General features: G+C 47.8%; 1 protein-coding gene across 7 annotated transcripts; it reads left to right on the forward strand.

The window, feature by feature from the left end:
* Window positions 1-479: 479 nt before the first annotated feature.
* Window positions 480-11,149, forward strand: LOC122365892 (RNA-binding protein squid-like). Of its 7 annotated transcripts, none has more exons than XM_043337502.1 (9): window positions 597-733; window positions 943-1,103; window positions 6,023-6,063; window positions 6,654-6,781; window positions 7,060-7,206; window positions 7,523-7,730; window positions 8,633-8,740; window positions 10,330-10,571; window positions 10,940-11,149. In XM_043337502.1, the coding sequence occupies exons 2-8, from the start codon at window positions 943-945 to the stop codon at window positions 10,509-10,511; spliced, it is 975 nt and encodes a 324-aa protein (XP_043193437.1). In that variant the 5' UTR covers window positions 597-733; the 3' UTR covers window positions 10,512-10,571; window positions 10,940-11,149. The 7 variants fall into 7 exon arrangements, with proteins under 7 accessions (XP_043193441.1, XP_043193437.1, XP_043193436.1 ...); XM_043337501.1 differs by having other exon boundaries at window positions 598-733; window positions 7,523-7,742; XM_043337506.1 differs by lacking the exon at window positions 8,633-8,740 and having other exon boundaries at window positions 480-733.
* The last annotated feature ends 425 nt before the right edge of the window (window positions 11,150-11,574 follow it).

The raw sequence follows: 11,574 nt of genomic DNA on the forward strand, positions 1-11,574 counted from the left end.
GACCCCGACAGATCCGACAGATCCGAGATGAGGATCCGTGGGATCGTCAGATCCCAGATCCATTTACTTGGATCCATGCACATGTCTGCTATGTAGGTTATCTGAAATTAGAATTCGTGTGATTCACTGTTGGCAACCCATAATGGATGTCATGGAAAAGGGAGGCAGGTTTCTCGCGACGAACGAAACTAAGCTTGGCCGGGCCAAACGTCACACAGTTATTTGAGCACTCATTTATTTTCTGAGCATATTGCAAATTTAATGGATGCTTCTAGTCATGTGGCGTACCACATGCATTTCAAGACACATAAAGTACGATTATTTATTCTTTCTAACTGTTTCTGTTTTTGAAATCGTATTTTTCTAGCAGATTCCATAATCGCGAGGTGCGCTTACGTGTATAATGAACCATCAATAAAATTTGGTAGTTGCTTCTGACTCTAATAATTTTATTTTAGAATGATATTGTTTATTGTTTCATTCAATTATTTTTTCAAATTAATTTTTAGGTAAAAAAGGAAAAGACGTAAAAGGATTAAAACGGAATACTTGAAAGTGAAAAAAGTGTTATCCAATTTGACAACGCCGAACAACACGGCAGAAAATTCCTCTTGCGCCCGGTTCTTTGTCGTGGGAGGACGCTGTAACATTTTTGCGCTCTTTTGGTAATTTCTAGCGTTTCTACGTGTGGTTTTTTACTCTCTTGACCTCGACACTCTTTTAAGTAACCAAGGTAAGTGTGTGAGATGTTAAATTATTGCCTATTTTATTATTTTAGAGCAAAAACCTCTGCTTCCGGGTGTCCACCTGGCGGACATTTCAGACACCATACCCAGAATGCTCAATCGATACGGCGGGAAACATCCGCTCGTTGTTCGCCATCTTGGGTGTGTTTTCGCAAGTCTGATATTCACCATGGCTAACGGGAATACTGACGTGCAGATGAGCGAAGATTTCACATCCGACTACACCGGAAACGAGGGTTTCAACTCTGGGGAGGCCATCACTCAGGAGAATGGCAAAGCCAAGGGCACGAACGGCTCCGGCGATGGCGCCGGAAAGGACAGCGGCGCCGCCGAGGCGCCCGGCCGCGATGATGAGAGGTGAGGATATTGTATTTTATTTTTTCCTTTGGGTTGTGTCCCTCCTTTTCTTTATTCATGGTTTGGGGGGGTTTTGGTGGTGCACTGTTTGCTTCCATTTTGCTTTGAGGTCTTTGGCATCTAAATTCTCCTGTTACCCGGAATTGCGTGATCGGACGGTAGGGGTCGGGGCGCGGTAGGGGTCGGGGCCTGCGCAACAAGCTATGCTTAGTTTGGGTTCCGGCTCTGTCAATCCTTCCATTCAAACATTTGAGCTAAATTTATAAAAAAGGTCAACTCACCTCACCTTGTGAGTTAAAGGCTTTACTTTTGGGCTTCTTTTATGCTTCTGCATATTTTTTGCAAAATTTTCAAGCAATTTAATTATGGTATGTACAAGAATAGGCAGAGCCTGGGCTGGACTGGGACATTGCCACCTGCCAAGACACATTTTCTTTGTTCAGTAATTTTGAGCTGAACAAGTGTGGATAAGCATTCAGAGTATATGAACATAGTACTTGATTTGTCCATGTTGTGTTGATGTCTGATCATGATGATGCAAAAAATATCAGTTTGTCTCATCCACAAAATTAAATAATGAATGGATAGAATTTTAATTTATCCACATTTGGTTCAACTGCTTAGTCTGATCAGGTAATCAGGTTTTACCAAAAAAAAAAAAAATGTTTTGGTTTATCCAGATTTTTGCCATGAATGCCTACTCAAAGTTTTTATTTTACATCTTCAATAAAAGCTCAGCTAAATGAAAACCATGTAAATTCATTGTGAATTGCTTACAGCATATTATAGAACCAAATTTCAAATTATGAAAAAATGCACTATTATTTTGAACCCTGAAATCATAGATGAACATCATTTTCTTGGTGGCCGCAATCATGAAGAAGGTGTGACATGCTCAGCATTTTTCACTGCGCAGGATTCTGTTGAATTCCATGAGGGCTGTTTTTGTTAGGACTTCCTTGGTGTGGAAATTCCAAGTGGAAAATTGGGCGTTAGAACGCAGCTTATGTAAATGGGTAACATATCAGTTGGGCGCACTATGGTATCGGCAGTCCATTTATGAATACGTATCTATTAAAGGAAACGTTTCCAAATTTGGAAGGCACTTTGTTCCATTTATGGAAACGCCAGTACCAAAATTAGAAACGCCAATTTTTAAGCAGGCATATTTCTGTATTTCTTAAGTTCATTGTAATCTTTTCAGCTGGTGTGTCTTTTCGTCGATATGTTTTCTCCCAAAACAGTAAAATCCAACAATATTTTCGTACGCAAATGGCGAATCTGATGCCCTGACGCAAACCCTTGTCAACGTTCCATTTTTGGAAACGGAAGGTTCCAAAAATGGAAACTATGAGCCAACACAGGAAAAGGCATAAGCACCATATTATTGATATGTGGGCCTGTCTACCCCACGCCTTCTAAGTAATTGCCGAGCTATTGATGCTGGTACATGTTCCGATATGGGTGATTTCCCTTTGCATCTAAATTTCGTATGAATGGTCCTCCAATTGCTTGGGCATAGTGCCCGAAAGCCGATGTTGGTACAATAATGCTTACGAAAATGTGTCTTCTGGGGAAAGTCCCCAATTTCTAGGCACCTACATAAACCCCAGAACTGTCCAACCGTCTTGCCTACTAAGCTGCTACTGCTTACGAAACCCACATTATAACATATTTTAACTGTTGCAAGCATGCATGCGTGACTGCAGTAAGCGTCGCGATGTGCCCTGAATTTGTGGTTAACAGACTCTGGCTTCCCAAGAAAAGCAAAGCTTTACAAGTAAGGTTGGAGTTAAACTTCGGCCTAATCAGGCCGGTTCAGAAGCTCCGGTTCGCATTTCATGCTGTTGGAGCGTGCACCTTTTCCAACCTTCTCGTGGATTATTAGAAATGAGAAAGGCAGAAAGTGCTTCTAAAAGCATTAAATGCAAATAAGAGTTGAAATACATACAACCTACTGCATCTGTGAGCTGTATGTACAACTTGAGTTAAAATTCGTCATTTGTTCCAAAAATGGAAACTGTGCATCATAAAGCATTATTCAATGGGCCTTACACAGGCACTAACTGAAGGCCTACTGAACTAATACGGTGCAAAGTGGGCAATTAGTACAGTTTGAGCATTTCCCTATCCATAGAAATTGTTTATAACACCTTGTCATCGCTTTTTCATATAATTGAATCGTTTAAAACTGGACGACAGCTTGGATCGCTTCCGACAAGCAGTAACATATCAGACCTTTAATGCAATTATTTACATACATTCTACCAACTTTCACACATTCGTAAGTTAAATGGGTGCTAAGAAGTTCAGTTTGCCCACTTAGAAGCATCTGTACGAAATATTTTCCAACTTACCGCCTTCCAAAGCCGGAGAGACGATCTCCGCACGTGGTCACCAACACGCCATTCAGGGCTTGCTTTACAGCAATGTAAAATATTAATGAATACCAGACAGCAAGTCTGTCAATTAAAAAATTGCCATTCTTGTGAAGATCAAATTTTTCCACAAAAAAATGAGGTATATTTCATTAATGACACATAAAAGTTCACCTATCATGAAAAAATCTATTGTTTACAAAAGGAAGTGGACCGTGCAAGCCTGTTCAACAGCCGATTTTTCTGTTCAACGTTGGAATTATGAAGCGAAATGCGGTCTTTTGATTGGTGGCCTTTGTTTGATGCGGAAATCTATGGTTTGTTGCGGAAACTACCGAACAGGTTTATGTGCTCCTTGCGTTTCCGAAAATAGAAACGGAGCGTTTCCATTATTGGAACAGTTGGTTTTTAGCGTTTCCATTTTTGGAACTTTCTTCCAAAAATAGAAACGTTTCTATAAATGGACTGCCGATACCATAGTGCGCCCGACTGATATGTTCTGGTGGGCCTGCTTGGTATTTGCATCTCTTTTTCAAGCACTTGCAGCACTGACGTGGTGACATTTGGCCAGATAATGTTCATTGTCTGGCTAGCAGTGCTGGAAAGGAGTTATGGGGGAACCTTGCCCCTCCTACTTTCCTTTTTTGCCTGTTACCTGGGGTCTTAGTATTTTTAAATGTTATGAGGGCCTATGGTTGTTTGCATTTTTGTGCTGCTTTTAGAGTTATTGGCTGCTTGTACTAGGATTATGTAGCAATGTAATGAATTGTTGGTGTCCCGGCCTGAAATTGTCCAGTGTAATTGAATGTGAAATATGTTCTCTTAATTGAGCAGATGAAGGTTTCTCTTATGTGGTAATGCTGCGGTGACTGATGCACAGAGAAAGGAAAAGTTGGCCCCTTGACTTCATGTTAATCAAAGGAAATAGTTCACCTTTTGAAAATGCTAGTTTTTAGTTTGCACCTTGTTCTACAGGGTGACAGACAAGTTATTAGTCAGTTGATTGTATTTGATTTGTCAATGACAGGTGCTGCTATCACACGTCTTATTTTGTGGCAAAAATGTATTCAGCCAATTGGCCTCAATCCATCGCGTGCAGAAATGCCGTGACATGCCATTAATGAGTGCCTATGAAAAATAACGAAACATTAAAACTCATCCAGTTTAGGTTAAGGCTGTGCGAGTGTTGAAGGAATTTCTCCACAATCTTGCAACCGTGAACTATTTCCTTTTGAATTTCATTTGTAGTGTAGTGTAACGTTGAGGTCTATTTTATAAGGAAATGTGCAATTGAAAAATAAAAAATGTTTATTTTATTGTGCTTTCCTTATTCATATATCTGATATCACATTTGACTCATGATATTGACATATATTGCTGCAGTCACTTAATTCCTTTGTATCGATATTAAGTATTAACATGTTGACACTAACTTGTTTGGCAGCTCTAGGGGATGCTGTTTACAATGTAAATGTAAATTACAGGTTAATTTTGCAGTGGACCAGCAATTACAGGCAGCTTTCAAGGCCCCTCATTCCTTTCCCCCAGTCCTTGGCGGGTCCACGTTTTTGGGTGCCGGTTTTCAGCACAGGTGCATGTTCAATTCCCTCGGGTTTGGGATGCCCCAAGTGTTTTTGAAACTGTGTGTGCTGTGTATGTATGTTTTCGTTTCTCGTCATTGACAAATAATTTTCAGACTTAATAAATCAGTTTTGTCTCTGTTGTCTAAATGTTCACAGCTTTTTCACAACTCCAGAACAGCATTTTCTATATTGAAGGACTTCATTCTTGTGGATCAAGTAAGCCCATTTTCCAGTCATTCCACGGCTGGCGTTGGTGGATCTCCAGACAGTTTGTACATCAGGCCTCCCGGCCGAGCCTTCTGCCTTTCTCTCTCTCTCGGTAGCCAGATTTGCCGGAGTCGCTCTCTCTCGTTTCCTCTCTAGCGGCGGTTGTCTCGGGGACGCGGCCCGAGCCGACTGACGGTGCGCCTTCCTTCCGCAGGGAAGCGTCCGGCGCGCCCTGACCGTCCGCCGGGCCACGCCAATGGTATTTATACCGCCCCCATCCCCCGGCCCCCGGCCCGCCGCCCGCCCGGCCACCTACCTACCTGCCCGGCCGGGCGGCCACTAACGTAACCGTGCCACTCGACTGTGCTCCGTTACCGTATCTGCGCTCTATTTGCCGTTTGTGTACTCAGTGTTCTTGCAGAGTGTGCTCTCTCACGAGTCAGCGCCGCCTTACGCGAGGCCGCCAGCCCTGCGGCGGTGGTCGTCTCACGCACGCGCTCTCAGAGGGTTGCTAAGGCGCCGTCCAGAGCTGTCTGAAGGCCGTCACGGCCGGCCGCAACGTAGCCACTCTGGACTCTCCTCGCTAATGGTAACTGACTGGCCAGCCTGTCTCTCACTGAGGCGCCCAGTAAGCCGGTAAAGTATAGCTCCGGTGGTCAGGGCCGGCTGGGGGTTGCTGCGCGCGCCCGGCCGGCCGCAGCGGGTGCCGCCGGCGGCCGCTGACGCTCCCCTCCCCGCCGCCTCGTTTCAGGAAGCTGTTTGTCGGCGGCCTCAGCTGGGAGAGCTCAGAGAGTGAGTATAACTGTCTCTTCTCTCCGGGCGGGATTTTGTGGTATTACGTCCGATATGCGTTTCGAACATGTGAAGTTTTGCGCGAAATGCTGGCTAGTCATTGCCTTCCAAAACCAGTTCAATGCCAGCTTTGCAAACTAGTTGGTCGTTGGATGTTATCTACACTTGTAATTACTCTAGTCTTGCTCTTGCATTGTTACCCAACAATTTGCACGCTAGCTAGCCGAGTGGACCTGGCAAGTTCCAACTATAGTTCTAAGATAAGATCCCTTTTCCCCGAACCACTTCCCGCACACTCAGAGCCCGGCCGTAGCGCCGCCATCCGGCTCTGGTTGGAGGCGGCGCCGGGTCGGCCGGGCGGTGCAAAGGAAGGACAGAAACCACGGGCGCGGCTAACACACCACGCGGGACCTCTTTCTCAATGTCCGGGCGCGTGGTTGGTAGCTCAGCTCTACAATAAGACGTTTATCCAACTGTTTTTCCTACGTAGTTTATTTTTCATGAAGTCACTGTTCCTAGGATGATAGAGAAATAGAAAAGAACCTGCTGTCGATCGCCCACGTGATAATCGTCACGTCTTCCTCTCGCAGAGGAGCTCCGAGACTATTTCGGCCAGTTCGGCGAGATCGAGTCTGTGAATGTGAAGACGGACCCCAACACGGGCCGGTCCCGCGGCTTTGCCTTCCTCGTCTTCTCCAACACAGAGACCATCGACAAGGTACGTGAATGAGGAGTAGAGGTAATGGTAGTAAGGATGGATTGGACATTAAGGGCGAACTTACTTCCCTGGTGCTGTGCTGCTGGTGCTGGTGCTGTTCAGGTGTAATCCCGTACAACTCTGCATTTTGAAGATTTGTTCAGCTCTCCTTTGGAATTTCAGCACTGATGAGGTGCATCAGGTTTAAATTAAAGTTCGTTTACATCACGCTCTGGGATTGGGTCAATGCAGGTTGGTGGAATGCCTACCCCTTGCCCTAACATATTTGTGGCGCTCAGGTGCTGGGCAAGTCTGAACACATCATCAACGGTAAGAAGGTGGACCCCAAGAAGGCGAAGGCGCGCCACGGCAAAATCTTCGTCGGAGGTCTGAAGCCCGAGATGAGCGACGATGACATCAAGAACCACTTCTCCGCCATGGGCACGGTAAGAGAAACGAGGGAGAGAGAGAATGACTGATACTGTGAAGACGTGGGAGATCATGGCTCTAATAGAAGCTGGTTGAAAATGCATCACTTCAATGTGTTTGGGTCACTTTTTAAAGCATTTTGTGCAAGTACTTGGCACGTTTTTAATTAACCTTTTCCTAGACGCCAGAGTCTTCCGGAAACATAAGTAGCAAGTCGTTACAATACACAGTAAAGCAACTGGAAAATTTGCTGCTGTTTCATAGGGTACAGGAGTGTTATTACTCTTGTTCCTTTCAAAACCTAGCATAACATCTCTCCGTCCCCTCTCTCAGGTGGTGGAGGTTGAGATGCCGATGGACAAGGTGAAGAACACACGCAAGGGCTTCTGCTTCATCACGTTCGAGCAGGAGGCGGTCGTCCAGGACCTGATCCGCACCGGCAAGACCAAGATCAAGGACATCGAGGTGGACGTGAAGAAGGCGACGCCGAAGCCGGACGGCGGCCGGGGCGGCATGCGCGGAGCACCGCGCGGCGGCCGCGGTATGGGACGAGGTGATGGGACGAGCACGTCTCTCTCTCAGTATCACTCTGTTTTTCCTCTCCTAGTGCAGTGACTCGTGGTTATGTTTTGTTTGTGGTTAGACTGTCATGTCCAGTGTATGTGTAGACCCTGTATCTGCCTGTATCTGTGTAGACCATTTCCCCGCTTTTCTGTCTTTTGTTTTGATTTCTGTCTTGTCATGTGATCATATCTCCCTTTCTGTCTTAATGTGTGGGTGTTCTACTTCTGAACTCATGCTTCATGTTTAGTGGATCTTTGACGACGTGAGGTCTTTCCACAACTAGTTTGTCTTGTAGCTCTATTCAAGCATGGTTCGTTATGTCAAAAGTTTGTCCAGTCTTTCCTTTCCATCTGTGTAGAGCTACCTCTGTTACGACTGTGAAATGGAATTTAGGATGGTGTCCAACTCGTAGCACTGGATCCCTCAACTAGCTTGTCTAGTGTGCTCAAATGTGGTCTGGTGTCAGTTTGTAGGTAGGGATTAGGAATAGGTTGTTTGGGGGGGGGGGGTAATTGAGGTGAAAACAACTTGGAAATAGGTTGGTAAGTTTGGACTAGGTTTTGTTGCTAGGGTAATTAATATAGTTCTTGCATGAATCTTGCTGTCCGATAGCTGGATTTCGCGGCATCATAACTTTACCACTCAGTAGCCTAGACCGTTGCTATTTGCCATTGTGCGTGCCGACTAACGTACTGATTGACCGTGTGCCAGTTTCATTGTTACTTGATCGTCTACACATTTCTCTTTACTGTTAACTGTTCAATGTAACGCAACGTCATCAACAAGTCAGATACTCTGCGCCATCCGCCATACTCTCCGTACAACCATTCAAAGCCGTTGCCTTTCTGTACCGGTAACTGGGCTCCGTGTGTTCGGTAGGCCGCGGCGGCCGCGGAGGCTGGGGTGGCGGCTGGGGTGGCGGCTACGGAGGCGGATACGGAGGCGGATATGGCGGGGGATATGGAGGAGGATACGACGGCTACGGAGGTCAGTCAGCTGGGCGAACGGAACGGGGCGGGGTGTGTGGGGGGTGGAGGGTGTATGTGTGTGAATAGATATTGCATCGTCTGAGCTTTGAGGGGTAACTGTGGCATGTGATTGTTTTGGTGGTGTGTGTGTGTGTGTGTGGGGGGGGGGGGGGGGGATCTGAAGTTCCAAATCCAAAAATTGCAGTCAAAATTCAGTAATTCGTTTTCAGCATGCAAACATTAAATCCCGGAGTTGAACACGTTCCAAGGAGCTGTAAGCTTTGTTTCAATGAAAATCTTAGTTCTCCGGGCCCTTCTCAGCTATTTTTCTGTTCCAAATTCCACCCCGGCGTTCTCTCCGTGCCACTGTGTGGCCGCCCGGCTGCCCGGCTGTGTGGGCCCGCTGGCGCGGTGGCGGCGGCTGCTGAGGCGCGCGTTTCTCTGCCCGGCAGTGCCGCCGCCGCAGTACGCCGCCGCCAGCCACGGAGCGGGCCGCCATGACGGGTACCGGGCGCCAGCGCGCGCCCCAGACGGACCCTGGCGACAGTGAACGAGCGAGAGAGGCGCTGGGGGGGGGGGGTCAAGATGTGGGGGACCCGCGAGTGGGTGGGGACTAAAAGAAGGTGGGCGCGGGTTGGGTCTGTGGACTGAGAGATGTAGGTTAGACCAGACAGTGGGGGTTCTGGACTCTGTGTGGCCTCGCTGCCGTAACTGAACAGAGCGCCTCCCCAGCGTCTTGTGGGGCGGGAGGAGAGGGCTAAGTGTAGAACGTCCCGCCGGCCGGGCGGCTGTCCGTCCCAGGCGTCTCTGGTACAAACTACCGACAATTTGTCGCCAGTTTAATTCTGCCCCCTGTGTGTTTGTGTGCGTGAGATTGTACCGGGTGTCACACAACGGAAAGCTGACTTAGGTTCGCGTATCTGATCTTAGTTTTCGGAGCGTTTTGTACCGAAGCGTTGAAGTAGTTTGTCTTGATTAACACACAGAAACGGGAAGAACGCGACTTGTTTTGTTGTTGTTCATTGTGCAGATGGCAGAAGCTTAGTCGTGTGCGTGTGTTGTGTTAGATTAATCCCCAGTTTTGATAAATATATTTTGTCATGTCAAATTTGTTGGAAATGCGTTGCCGGGATGCTGACAGTCCCATCCAAGCCAGGTAATAACCGATTCTGTCTTCGTGAATGGCTTGTCCGTGTATGTTTCGAGTGTTTTGCGTTTTTTCATGTTGCTGTTTTTCGAGTTTCAAAGTAAAAAGAGTAAAAACTTGGAACAAACCGTTCGTGCAGCTGACATTTGTTTTCTACAGCAATCTGGCTAATTTTTGTCCATTTTAGTATTGAGCGACAAATGACTGCAGATGACTATTATTGGCCGTGAATCACGCAAAGTACTCATCTCATTAGTCATGGGCTGCACTGTGAATAACTTACCGTCTCTGTCTGCATATCAATGAGCTTTGTGACTTGATGGACTTCTCGGAACCCAACTCTCCTACCTACATCAGCGACTAGGGCACATACTAACCGCTCCGCACCCCTGCAGGCTACCCAGCCTTTCTACCTACATCAGTGACAACGGCACAATACTAACCGCTCCGCACCCCCACAGGTTACGGCGGCTATGGAGGCTATGGCGGATACGACGGCTACGGGGGCTACGGCGGATACGACGGTGGCTACGGCGGCGGGTACGGCGGCGGCTACGACGGCGGCCAGGGCTACAGCGGCGGCAAGCAGCGTGGCGGCCGCGGCGGCAGCAGCGGCGGCAGCTCGAGGCACCAGCCCTACTAGTCAGGCCGCCGTCACCCACCCTGTGTCCTTCAGTGTCCGTGCTCGCATCTGCTCATCTAGGTGAGTTCCGCACGCAGAATGGCGACTCGGCGGAGAAGGGAGAACTACTTCGGGGCGTAATAATACTCTAGTCGAAATTTAATTGACCGATGTAATGTTCAGGTTTAGTAAGGCTTACAGTACTTCTTTTGGTAAATCTTTGGTCTCTTTTGGTTAACTATCGGGTCAGTGCGTGCTGGGATTTTTTTGCCCTTTTTTTCTTCGCTGCTGTTATCTGAAGAGCCATGCAATACTCATTTTTCATTGGTCTGTCAGTTTTTTTTTACCGTAACCCTGACCGCTCCACCACAACCGTTCGACCACCCCGCCCGGCGTCTGGAGCGCTACCGACCACTCGACTTACACCCGTCCCTCCCTCCCTCTGGCAGGCTCGCCGCGCCATCCGCCGCCGCCGGTGTGCCCGCAGTGACCGGCGCCGGGTCAGGTCACCGGCGGGCCACCGCCGCGCGCCGCGGCTCCATTCCGCCGCGCGCCCCCATCCGTCAGCGTGTGTGTATAGCTCGGGGTCGACCGCCGCCCGGTCTGCCACGTGACGACCTGTGTCCGCGCCGCGAGGAATACACGTGTCTTAAAGTACACACGGAGATGTTTGTGGTCTGTGGAGTGGCGAAGGAGGGAGAGGTGACACAAATGAAGGGGAGGGTGTGTTGCTCAGGATTGGCGTGAAGAATAGCCATTGCAAGAAGATAGGAGGGGAATGGAAGAGGAAGGTGCAGGACGAGATTGATTAGGACTTACGCCTCAGAGGCTCGCCTGGGAAGTTCAGTTTTTACGCAATAGTGGGCGGGAGGGGAGGCATAAGTGGACTGATCGAGACTGAGGCGGAGATGGGAACACTGTTAGAACATAAGAGATAATTCGGTCTCTCCCATTTGAACATCAAATGTGCATATTTGTTTCCATCAGCAGGGAATTGGTCGTTCTAGGGGATTGTCTGCCATCTAGCGGCGGTTGCTATAGTCACGCAAACTGAGAAATATATATGTCGCCAGTGCATGGGTTC

This window comes from Amphibalanus amphitrite, unplaced genomic scaffold, assembly GCF_019059575.1.
Source record: "Amphibalanus amphitrite isolate SeventyFive unplaced genomic scaffold, NRLGWU_Aamphi_draft 000771F_arrow, whole genome shotgun sequence".
In the NCBI taxonomy this organism is placed as follows: domain Eukaryota; kingdom Metazoa; phylum Arthropoda; class Thecostraca; order Balanomorpha; family Balanidae; genus Amphibalanus; species Amphibalanus amphitrite.

Coding starts and splice junctions, on each gene's coding strand:
- LOC122365892 (XM_043337501.1), top strand. CDS start 943: ATGAGCGAAGATTTCACATCCGACTACACCGGAAACGAGGGTTTCAAC. Junction 6,782..7,059: donor ACACAGAGACCATCGACAAG/GTACGTGAATGA, acceptor TGTGGCGCTCAG/GTGCTGGGCAAGTCTGAACA. Junction 7,207..7,522: donor ACTTCTCCGCCATGGGCACG/GTAAGAGAAACG, acceptor CCCCTCTCTCAG/GTGGTGGAGGTTGAGATGCC.